This window comes from Taudactylus pleione, unplaced genomic scaffold (genome assembly GCF_031769625.1).
Source record: "Taudactylus pleione unplaced genomic scaffold, aTauple2 ptg000040l, whole genome shotgun sequence".
Taxonomy (NCBI): domain Eukaryota; kingdom Metazoa; phylum Chordata; class Amphibia; order Anura; family Myobatrachidae; genus Taudactylus; species Taudactylus pleione.
The window spans coordinates 4,761,663-4,774,778 of NW_028284442.1; the positions used below are offsets into that span (position 1 = coordinate 4,761,663).

Here is a 13,116-nt window from a genome sequence, read left to right on the forward strand (position 1 = left end):
GTGAAGATATGGTGATGGTGTGTTTTTTATGAATACCAAGCATTTCACCATGTGTAAGGGTCATAATTTCTGGAAGTAGTCTTCCCAAATGACATAACAATTACGGTACTAAGATTGGTCAGACACTCCCCTGATTTGGCATAGCACTCCTCCTCCTGACTCCACTCCATCAGCACTGCCATCAGCTCCCATCTCCTCTATCGGTCCTCCATCACAGAAACTTGGTATCCCCAAACAAATAAAGATGACGGGAACTCTGGAAGAAGAATACAAAAATTAACACAGCAGAACAATCCCTTGCTGCGACACTGATCTACAGTTTTCTTTTAGCTCAGGTTTCTCACTGTCACCTTTTTAATCCTCCCGACACAAGCTCGCGATCAACAGGTCCACGTTATCGGCCTTGTGTCCGCCTTGTATCACCACCGGTTGGTTAACCTCCCTATAGTGAGTGGAATGGACCCACGTATCTTTCCCGGCCACTCTTTGAGGATGTAGTACTTTGTCAACAACATCAGATACGGACCTTTCCACCGATCAGTCAGGCAACCTGAACATAAGAAATTATTTGATCATAACAGATTCTCCAGGTTTAACATCATGAGAGTTTGCTTCAGTCATGTTAGTTAATAACATTTTCAATTTCAGTTGTTCTTACTCATCTTCGTGAGACACTGCACAGTAACCTCATTATCATATTTTCACATGAGGCTGCCTGTTAAACAGTATCTCAAGGGGGACAGGTAGACAGATGGTCTGGGATGATCTTGATATTAATACCCATCACCTTACACAGGTTATAGAAGACATTACTTGTGAAATGAGTATCCTTCCTATATTCAATTATTCTAGGGATACTGTATTTGTATACAAATTCCTGCAATTTAAATTCTGTTATCAATATCTACTGCTCTAAATATTGCCTGGGCCCCTGGGTTGGACAGTATTCCGAGTATTTGACCTTAGCCTGGCATGGCTGCCGTTTGTCCTTAGCGACCTTGTGTCCTGTGTGTGAGAGATAAAGCACAACAGTTTAATATCATTTAAACATGACCTAAATACAACAATAAATCGTCCACATTTTACATTAGAACAGATCCATTGGCAGGTTGAAAAGATTGTAAACAGTCATATAAGGCCTGGGAGAAGATACTGGGGTTGTCTATGAACCCATGGGACACTCGTGTCCATGTGTAGTGTACACCTCCCCCTAGGTGGGAAAAGAAAAATACTGACAGTCAGGGTGTTAGGGCACAGGGAAGAAAGCAGAACAGAGATTGGGTATCAGTTACATCAATTACCATTACCAGTTTTTCCCTAGTACTTCCCGTCAACCTGTCTATCTGCAGAACACAAGTATGACCTGACTCCTAGCGTTGGCTCCCACTCTCCAATAAACATTAATGGCCACAATTGGAGCTGGTGCCTGTTGGACATTTGCTGGTCTCTGCGCATATCCCTTATGTGGAAATCCAGGTACTCCCTGGTTTGGGGGTCCTACCGTGTAGCTCTTACTTATGTGTCCTGGTTGGTTGCAATTAAAACACTTCTGTGGGAAGGATTGTTGTGTGGGTTGAGCAGGAGAGCAAGGTGGTGGGTATGGGTAAGGATATTGAGGAAAAGGATATTGTGGGAGGTATGGAGCTTGTGGGTAGTATGGGATAAGTGGGATAAGGCTGTGTTTGCTGTGGTGTAGGATTAGTGAGGGTGTATAACTGTTCAGGTGCAGGTGTGGGTGTGGGTGCAGGTGTGTCTGCTGGCTGTGATGTTACCGTCATTCCTTACAGAGCTTGAATACTGACAGCCATTAGTTTCTCGCTCTGTATCTCTCTCTTCTTTGAGATGTTTTTATCATGTTCTATGGCAGATTCTATGAGGGTATCTATTGTGACTCCCCTCCAGCCAGGCTGTGAGGTCTGAACCCGGGTTTTTAGGTTCTCTTTAAGGCCATCTATGAGTATGGTGACAATCATTCCCCTGCGGTGAATGCTATCTTTGATATCCTCTAACCCAGTGTACTGGGTGATAGCCTGCAGAGACCGGTCGCAATAATCTTCTGCAGATTCACTCTCCTTTTGCTTTATGGTGAAAATTTTGTTCCAGTTAACTACTACTGGAAAAAATATACCCAATTGAGTTATAATGCGGGAAATATTACCTTGGTTTACTTGGTCTGTTAAAGGAACGTCACCATCCAATACACAATCCGTGATAAATTTTGTCATGTCGATATTGCATGGTAGACTGGCCCTTAACACCACCCGCCAATCTTTATTGGTGGGCTCATGAGAACTATCCAAATTTCTCAAAAATCTTTGACATTTGGCTAATTCCTTTTTGGGATCGGGGAAATCATTTATGATGGAATTTAGCTCTGCTCTTGTCCAAGGACAATGCATTACCACATCCCTTGTAGGTACAACTCTGTTCGCGTCCGCATTCCCATTCGGAACAGTGATTGTCTGAATGGGATGCAGACCGGCCGCAGTGCTACCTTTGACCTTATTACCTGGCTGGGGGTTTAATCTGTTGCTGCAACGTATAGTATTAACAACTTTCTCCACGGGCGCAGAGGAGTTTAACACTTCCCGTGCTGTTACAGATGAAGATGGTGGCACCACTTGAGCTTGTCGTGGTGTCGCATCTAACATGGCACAGCATGGGAAACAGCAGACATAACAATAGGCTCATCATCCAAATCATAAACATTTTCTACATTTTTATGAGTTTTTTTCATGACTGTATCTGCACCTCCATCCACATAAGGTGGCGGTGGTGTGCGTGATCTACTGAAAATACCTTCCGCAACGCTACCTTGCCGCACGTGCGCGTCATTTTGCGGCTCGCACGCATTGCAATCCAGCACCACGGGTGTATTTGCTGGCAATGCTAGTTTGTGTCACTTGCACATTTTTAAGCCACGTATCCCCTTCATGCTGCCACAGTTTTAAACATTCATAATATTTAACTTTTTTCTCTTGAGAACGCATCAGTCTGATGTGGTCCCGGACATTATCCAATACATCTTTATCAAAACTACCAATCCTGGGAAACGGTCTAGCACTCTTCATCGTTATTTTAAACCATACGTCACAATACCTTATTGCATAAGTACTGTACTTATAGGGGTATTCAACATGGGAGCGATAACATCATTTTTGCGGTAATATCGCACTTATGATGTCATTATCGCAGGTTTTAGTTTTACACCGCATTCAATTTCAAAGACTTATCGCAGTTTTGAAAAGTCTTTGATAAAAAACGGTGATAACGTTTCACCATTGAATAGGTGTCGAAAAAAAGTGCAGAATTGGGGTTTAGGGGTGCAGGCTTAAAAAAAATAGCCTGCACCCCTGGGAATGACATTTAAAAAAGGACTGTGTCAAAAAAAGTTTATAAAAAAAATAGGGACACCCCAAAAAATGAATTTAAAAATTGGGGTGAAAAAAAAAATGGAAAAAAATGATTAACAATAGGGAAATAGGTTCAGGGCTATTCTGCAAGTATGCGGCAGGTGTTTTCTAGAATAGAATGCACTATTGCAGAATTTTTAAAAACTTAGTTTAGGGACATCAAAATATGCTAGTACCCATTTTCATGTACCCCAAATTTGATGGGACCACTTAAAAAAACGAAAAAAATAACCTAAGTGCTCTTCTGCATCACCTCTTCAATGTCGGGAAAAAACACCTGCTGCGGCTATTTAAATCCCCGACTTTCATTTAAAGGCTAAAACGGGGGTACCCATAGTGATCCCCCATGTTTTTACAACTTTAGGGGGGTCTTACAATTTTTTTAAGGAAAAATTTGTAACTCTACGCAAATCCAACTTCGGAGGCTCCCGTTTTCGTTAATTTTATATTGAATACAGGGATAAGCGAGCACGCCCGATACTTTAAGGCAGGTAAAAACTCCGATATGAAACGTTAACTTCGACAGTGAAGTTAACGTTTCATATTGAATACCCCTCTTAGTATGCATAATACGACGGGCCGATCCAAGCGGTGTCTCCATTAGCAGCACATCATTGTCTAACATTTCTATTGTTTGCGTGACTCCCATCTTGGGACAACTCCTACGTGTTTCAATAAAAATTTAAACTGGTGAAAGACAATTAAGATACTTTCACTTACCTGCGGACGCCTTTGAAAAAGGGTGTATCCGCAAACCCATGGAGGACTTCTAGACACTTCCACTCACCTACGGAGGTAAAGGCCGCTTCCGCTCAGCAGTCCCTTTTTGACTACCTTTCAACTGCTAGGGGGCAGCAAAGTACCCTTTGTGTTCCAGTTGATTTCGTCCACCCTCCCATCAGCTCACAATCATAATCTAACCAAAATTATGCGGCTCAATTATAGTGTTCAAATAAGCCTAACAGATCACACACATTGATTACTGAACGCTATAATCACGCTGGGGGCCGAATCCTAACAAAAATAACAACCATACACCTGCTTTGTGTAAAGTAAACGGTAAGCTGCTACCGAGTCACTAGGCCAACTCCTGCGCCTAGCACTGAAGGGTCCTACGATACCTTTAACATTTAGGTCCCGTGTTACACCCTAAACAAATACTCGCTGATAAACTTTTTTCCTGCGCAGAAAAATACACGTTAACCCAGATATTAGCAACAATTGATAATGTAAACTCAATGGCTTTGTTTAAACACTTGGCAGCACAACCGGAAATACGTATACGCTATTTGTGCGACTAGTCGCATACACAATAATGCAACTAGTACACAACCGTATGACTTACCCTTATCTGCGTACGCAAAAGTGCGTCCCTAATGCGTGCAAAAATGCCACGTGCGCAATACTGCGGCACCCCTTTTAAACGCAAAATACTAACAACAAAGGAAAACAAACTTCTTCCTCTCTTGTCCCTGGATTCTAGTCAGCGTATCTTGGTCACACGATAACGGGTAGCGATCTCTCAGCATCGAATGGCTGCAGGTAAGACTGCTTGTGGCCACTATCCACCCTTTGCTGAGATATAGACATCCGTGTATATATCGTGTGATTAGGTACGTGACTTTACTATGAGCCCCCAACTAAGGATACTGAATTTCAACCTCTATACACACCTACCTATACCTTCTAAACCCTGTCTATAAACCTCTAAAATTGACGCTATTTGCGTACGCAGTCATACAGTAAAATAAAGACTTTAGACATTGAACATGTGTTCCAAACCACAAAGTATTATTCAAGTAAAGTACAGTCAGTTACACGCTGTGATCTAAGTATAATTTAGCGCAAAGAATTATACAGACCCAAGATACAGTCATACATACGCACGCGCTCTTGACCAGATACCGGCATCAGCAAGAAACCTCCGTCATTCAGCAATCAGCAAGAAGACTAGAAACCCACAGTCAGAGCACACATATTTATAACCCCCAGAAATAGACAACACAATAGAGGAGTTTGTTGCTGATCCCATTGGTTCCCAGAGCAGGTGCATTTGTTACAGGGCATTTAACAGGTTGATTGAAATGGCTACAGTCCAGCCTCCAACAGCTGGTTGCCTTCGTTTTCCCACCTCATGCAAATCTAGACTGTTGGTTTTACAAAGTACATTTTGGTTCTTTATGTCTTTACGGTCCATAAGTTGCGAACGCATCTTCCGATCATCACACCGATGGTACCGGAAAGCTGTGGTTAAAGTGCGGATCAGTAGAATATCAAACATGGCTTACTTATCATGTATTAAACCTTAGATACAAAAATAGTCTTTATTTCACAGCATTTGTAATAAATTAATAAAACTTAGATATTTTACTTTATAGCTATGGAACCTTTTGTGTAAGTGTGCATTATGTAAGTATTAGGGATATGAGAAAAGACGCTAGTTAGGTTTACCCAATTTGGGGCAGATGTGCATGCATGCAAATAATAAACAGCATTCGCGTGCAGGTTATTGTGCATTCACTACTGAGCGTCATGTTAGCAGCACAACTGTGCGTAATGTGCGGTGTTTATGCATGAGATTCTATCTATGATGGACTTAACATTATATATATATATATACACACTCTTATTCCTTTCTAACAGTTTCAAACTGCAATGCAAATGTGTTATGGGCAGTGAGCTTCACTTCTCAGACAAGGTAGAGAACCCCAGCTGTGAAGCTGGGGCCATTCTGTCTGGGAGTGAGACTAAAATCTGTTTAGGATTCAGACAAATTTAATTGTGTAGATCAATGTCTGAGTTATATTACAATTGCCACAACTATACTTGTCTATATACAGGGATTCCCAATTTGTATGTAAAACACTCACAGTATTCTGGTGTATTGTCTATTCTATTTACTTTTCTCAGGAGGCTGTTTTTCTAGTTGTTTTTGGTAGATTATCAAAAACATTGCCATCTGTACTTAGCTCGTGAGTTGTAACTTAAAATGGCGCTGGTCGCAAAATGGCGTCTTGCAGTTCTTATTTTTAAGATGGAGTCTAGCTGCCATTCGCAAGATGGAGTCGCGCACGCTAATTTTTACGCTGATTCCGTCTCAGCCACTAATCCAGCTTCGACACCTTAAACTATTTACCTAAGACTCTCTTTGTATTGCATTCTTTTTAATTGTTTTGTACTGTATATACTGTACTTTAAACATTGTGAGTATCATTCTCATATTAAACTTAATTTAATAAGATTGGCCTCTGTGATTCTTATCAGATCCATTTTGCCAGTGGATTTGGCTAATCCATGCTACATACTGTATCTATACTACATGTCACTCTTTGAGTAATGATAAGTGGGATTTAATTGTAGTTGTAGGGAGGACTTAGGGTTTCCTATTTGGAGTGAGTAGCTCCTGAAAAATCCTTAAGTGGTGGCAGTTAACTTAATAGTGAGTGGGTGAGACACTGGGGATTATAATAATTTCTGTATACAAACCAGGTGGTTATTTTTATTAACTCTGTGTCAGACCCACAATACTCATGGTCTAGTGAGTGATGATCTTGACAAAGTTATGACCAGTGTTAGAGATTGGAGTGTCTTGGAACCAGGTCTGTGACAATCTCTATGGTCCACCTAAGAAGCCTTTTATTTTATCAAGCAAGCCTTCCAATATGTACCCATATTGGCACACCCTAATCCAGTCTAACCCTTCAATACAGAAGTAGATTCTCCAGAAACAGCAAAGGGAGCAGGTGTCAAAGTTTAACTGCATCCATGTGCATTAGGGACCATTAATAAATTCAGAAAAATTCAAGGACTTCCAATATCCTGGAATTCAGAGACTCTCGGTTGGATGTTAATGCCTATTATCTATACTCTTCATTCCTACTTCTACCTTAAGGCGAGAAATTCTACAAAAATACCATAATGCTTCAACATCCAGGAATCCCCAGCATCGGCCAGCTGAGTAAGCCTCAGCTTAAACAGTCTGGTTGGCTTCTGACTGCTTGCGATGCCAGGAAGTCTGCATCCATGAATGAAGGCCCTGGCTTTAGCACTCCCAGAAAATGGAGGCAACGTGCCCCTGTTTCCTGGGATTTCAGGCCATTCCTGCCCGTGCACCACCCCCCAAATGCTTCTGCATGTCAATCAGGCAGTGGCTTTGGGAACTGTTGGTGAGATAGCAGGAACCATTCTGCACATGCAAGATTTGCGCTAACCATCGGGTTAGCGTATATCTCTGAATCAGGCCCTAAGTCCAGCTAAATCCAAATTATCTAAATCTAGTAACCTGAATTAATAATCCTAGTCAGGCATTTGTGTATTATATTCTGGGCCACTTTAGATGCTCTGATCTAGAAAGCAGCTGATCCTGCCCTGCAGCCTGAGGATATTCTGGGAGTATGAGAAGGGGAAACACAGAGCTGTAAGTGTTAAACATTGGTGCTTGCATTTCAGATTCTGCCTGGTTTCAGAAGAACACACAATATCCAGACTTTTCAATTGCCCAGCAGCAAAGGTGTCACGACTCTAGGAAAGTTGGCCTCCTGAGATGAATCAGACTCTGCGGGCTTAGATCGTGGTGCAAGAACTGAGGAGGTTTAAGATGGTTTTTCCTCATAGGAGAATTAAGACTTGAATCTTAGTAGCTTTTGAAAGAACACAAGGTTTTATTGAACAAACAGCAGAGAATTGGGAATGATGGGTAGAATCAGAACAAAAGTCCAGAACGATAGGAACATGAACCTGTGAAAACAATGCAGCAGCATAGTAGGAGTGGGATGACTGGTATTAGTGCATGAACTCCACAAGCAGGACACTAGTCAGATGAGGCTGATTATCCTCAATAGACGGAGGCAGAAATCCTGAGTCTGAGTCACCGGGGTTCACCCAGTAAGACGAGATGGGAATCCTGGGTAAAAGGTGTAGAGGTAAATCCAGCTAGACTGTGACATCATAGGCTTGCCATGAGAGTGAATCTTGTGTACACAATGTTGCGTCAAACTCCAGATATAGTATACTGAGATGCGTGATATGGTCACCCACAGCTTTGCGAGTGGCCGCTGTAAAATAAAACAACAACAAAAAATCGCCCAGATTCAGAGCGAGCGCCCGCCAGCAGTGAGCGGCTCTGAATCAGGGCCAAAGTACACAGATGTGCATCAATGGGTGCTGCAGGTTTTGTACCCAGAGTGGCGTCTTTAGGTGCTGCGGGCTTTGTATCCAAAGTGGAGTCTTACGACACGGAGCAGGACACGAGGATAACAGGAAGTCCAATATCAAATTATATCAGGAGCCAAATACAAGGACTTGAGAAGACATTGTACAGGCACTGAATGATCATCCAGGAAGTGTTTTTATATGCAGTGCCTGTTGCTGATTAGTGATTGAGTCCCAGCTGACAGGAAACAAAGGTAGACTCTGGTTACAAAAAGATGGCTGCGCCCATGAAATGCATCCACCTCTAGGACAAAGGGTTTTTCAATGTCAGGTTGTAGAAGAATTGGTGCAGAGGAGAAGGCTTGCTTGAGAGTATGAAAGGCGGTAAGGGCTTCTGGAGACCAATCAGCCGGATTGGCTCCCATTCGGGTCACGCTGTGATAGGCGCCACAATGGAGGAGAAAGACCTGATAAATTTCATACAATAGTTTGAGAAGCCTAGAAATCTCTGAATAGCCTTCAACGAAGTGGGCAAGACCCAATCCTGGATAGCCTTGAGTTTCTCAGTATCCATCTGTATTTCTGAACTGGAGATCACGTATCCAAGAAATGTGATGATAGGAACCTCAAAAACACACTTTGTTAATTTCCCAAAAAGATGATTGGCATGCAATCAGAGCAACACTTCCCTCACATGTTGTCGGTGGGTACTGAGGTCACCAGAAAATATAAGAATATCGTCCAGGTAGACAATTACGAACTGATATAGAACATCCCAGAAGATCTCATTGACAAAGTCTTGAAACACCGTGGGGGCATTGCAGAGACCAAAGGGCATCATTAAATATTCATAATGCCCATCAGATGATGCTGAGTTATCCTCAACAGATGGAGGCAGGAATCCTGAGTCCGAGTCACTGGGGTTCACGCAGTAAGCTGAGACAGGAATCCTGGGTCAAAGGTGTAGAGGTAAATCCAGCTAGACTGTGACATCATAGGCTTGCGATGAAAGTGAGTCTTGTGTACACAATGTTGCCTTGTACTCGGTATTAAACCTTTGATCTTTTTTACACCCATTACTCATTTTATTGTTCATTTATACCTACAAGTGCTCCTACATATTTCCATTTGTTCTCTATTTTTAGCAGGCAGCAGATCCTGCTTGTTAGGAGCTGCCAGTTTGTATAAGCATTGTGCATTTAGTTGACAGGTGCACCTATTACTTTCTTTTTGTACTCCAGATATTGTACACTGAGTTGTGTTATGGTGATATGGACAAAGTACACAGATGTGCATCAATGGGTGCTGCAGGTTTTGTACCCAAAGTGGCGTCTTAGGTGCTGCAGGCTTTGTATCCAAAGTGGCATCTTAATGACACGGAGCAGAACACGAGGATAACAGGAAGTCTAACATCAAATTATATCAGGAGCCTAATACTAGGACTTGAGAAGACATTGTACAGGCTCTGAATGATCATCCAGGAAGTGTTTTTATTTGCAGTGCCTATAGGTGATTGAGTCCCAGCTGACAGGAAACACAGGTAAACTCTGACTACAACAAAATGGCCACGCCCATGAACTGGAAACTCTGTGGGCAATTTTGGAGGAAGACATAATACAGCTCCAGGGACGCCAGTCAGCACGGAGGAGAGGTCTGTGCCCTGCGGCTGGAGCATTGCCGTGAAGAAGTCCAGCGGCTGCCCAAGCCCACGAAGCGGAGAGCAGAGGTAAGTAATGCTGATGGCTGGGCTCTCCATCGGGACCTGATGTCGGTCTTCCTGACAAAAGGTATCCAAATATATCTCACAAATTTTCTCCATCGGACGACACCCGTTGTTAAGTTATCCCAGTGTGCCTGTAGGAGTTGGGTGACTGGCAACAATTTCCAGCCATGCTGGTAGATGGCTCTAGGCCAAGCCGCTGGGACCTGCAAATTTGCATTTGTGAAGACATCTTGCATTTCAGATAACTGGAACCATTGATGCTATATGGTATTACTGTATATAGTTGTATGTATTCATATATAGTTGTGTAGTAAATTAGTAATGGTATTGTTGTACCTTTGTTATTGTCTTCTGCCAGAGTATCATACCAGCTATAAAGATATGCATTTGTCAAGGCGGGTACAACGTAACGACAGACAAAAGGTCACACATATACCCAGTATCATTACCACAGCAAATGACTTTTAATATCTGTATGGTCTAGTGTAATCTTTTCATTGTACTCATTGTGGCTCATAATTTTCAAAGGAATGTTTAAGAATTGTATTTTATATTTTATTCAAAATGTATTTAAGATAAAGTTCTGATGTTCCTTTTTTTACTTAAGTAGATTTAATGCATTTTTCATATTCTGCTGGTAATGTATTATTCCATCTGGAAGGCTTTGATAAAGAGCACTGCAGTACAGTGACATAAGGACAAGAATAGCCTGTGCTTTTCCTCACTTTCGTTTTATTCAAAATCATCATGCTTTATTAAGCAGGAAATGATCTGGCAATAAACACTAAACACACATTTTAAAAAGGGAAAAGAACCACAGTATGCTTGTTTGTGATTAGGATTATTTCAAGTGCGCACTGTATTCAGCAAAACTTTTAAGTAGTTCTAGTAACTTTTAATTTCATAGGATGTAAATATTCATATGAATGCAGTGTTTAAAAAAATTGGTACTATACAATTATATAAGTATCATTGTTATGTGGTTTATAGAATCCTCTCCGGGAGACGCAGGTGGGCAGTTATGGAGGCAAGGCCGGACTGTTCATGTCATTAGGGCCAGTCCCCTCTTGATCAAATGCCACAAATTGTTCCTATTTAAATAGGGGATGGTGCCAAATGATGGGATTACCAAAGAATTGTCATTAGGCCCCACCCCCTACTCACATATCTGTGGCTTTAGATAAAATTCTCCGCCCACTTCACTAGGATGTGGGCGGGACGTAGGAGGAGTGCCTACTCTTCCAGAGGTGCGGGGGGGGGTACCTGAAAAGTCATTAGCCTCCCGCAGTTATCAAGAGACTAGGTAACTATGATGTTCAGGTTTTAAATACATTTTGGTGAATGGTATGGCCTAGAAAAACTACATATGGTAAAAGTTTGGTTAAGAATAACATAACATAGCCTGTTTAATAGGATTTTTTAACTGGCGTGTTGCATCTTTCATCTTTTGGGGCTCAAGATTTGTGTTTTAACCTCTGCCTTTGCAATTTTGTAATGTCTTTATTCAGACATTGATTTAGGTAAGAAAGAAAAACACCTCATTAAATCTAGTGGCAAGAATCACAGTGGCAGGTCTGGACACATAGCATAGTTTAAATGCCCTAAAAAAAAGTCTAGAATAGATCTATTGAGTATAGTAAAAATATCTATCCTTGAGGCTCCCATATATGTTTCATATGAACTTAGGGCCTGATTCAGCATGGATCCCACGGCTGCGTTTGCACGCAGCCGGCCGATGTTTGCATTCTCAGTGCACGTGTGCGAACTGGCCGCTGCGATCATGAAGCGATCACAGTGAGCACGCAGAGTCTTCACAGAGTGATTGACATGAAGTGACCGTTTGGGGGTGGAGAGGGGCGTGGTCGGTGAAACGCCCCTCTCCAGGGCCTGTGCGTTTGTGAATGGTTCCGAAGTTACCCGATGTTTTCGCTGACTTGCGGATGCATGTCATGGGAAGTGGGCAGGCTTTATACAGTGATGGGTGTGTTGGTATAGTGCTGCGGTTGCCGTGCGATTGCATTCATTAGCATATTTTTGCAGCTAGCGGGTGCGTGCGAACGCAGCCATGAGATCTGTGCTGAATCAGGCCCTTAGTTCATACGCTTATTCTGGGAGATATAGACAATAGAAAATGGTCACATGATGATATTAAATAATTTATTGGTTTAAAAAAACAAGTATTTTATATGATAGGAGTTACTGGAGTCCTGTCTGCTTTGGAACTTTATACAATACAAATGCTTATGCAAATTTGCTCATTCACAGTATTGTTTCTAAAACTGTAAATCATTATTTGTTACAATCACAGTTTCCTGTAACTTAATAATATAATTTTCTTTTCTACCTTAAGGACATTTTAAAAAAATGGTTCAGTATATGTAGAGCCAAAAACATTCCAGTGTCTGATGGATTTGCACTTTCGGGCACCTTAGGAGATCCCGTAAAAATAATGGAATGGCAATTTCATGGGCTGCCAAAAGATAAGTATGTCAGCTATTCTGCTTTCCAACAGATTGTTTTGAGTAAAAGATGAAATAAATACAGGAAAATGAAAAAAAAGAACCTTACAAATCAGATTTTCTTTCTCAGTTTTTCCATAGAAAATGCTATTATTATGACGTCAGCTCAGCGTTGGCCTCTTATGATTGACCCTCAAGGTCAAGCAAATAAATGGATAAAAAATATGGAAAAAATAAATAAAATTCAAATCTGCAAAGCTACTGACTCAGACTATCTTCGAACAGTTGGAAACAGCATACAGGTACTAAGATATTAAATGTGTTTCCATTGCTTGAAATCATTTATTTTTGTGTAAATATTACAGAACTA

At 41.6% G+C, this 13,116-nt stretch overlaps 1 protein-coding gene across 1 annotated transcript in view; it reads left to right on the top strand.

The window, feature by feature from the left end:
* The window catches only part of LOC148538322 (dynein axonemal heavy chain 3-like), a 1,025,530-nt gene that overhangs the window by 825,683 nt on the left and 186,731 nt on the right, over positions 1–13,116 (top strand). Inside the window, exons 47-48 of the mRNA XM_088455384.1 lie at positions 12,638–12,771; positions 12,877–13,048. Coding sequence (XP_088311510.1) covers positions 12,638–12,771; positions 12,877–13,048 — 306 coding nt within the window. The remainder of the gene's footprint in view (positions 1–12,637; positions 12,772–12,876; positions 13,049–13,116) is intronic.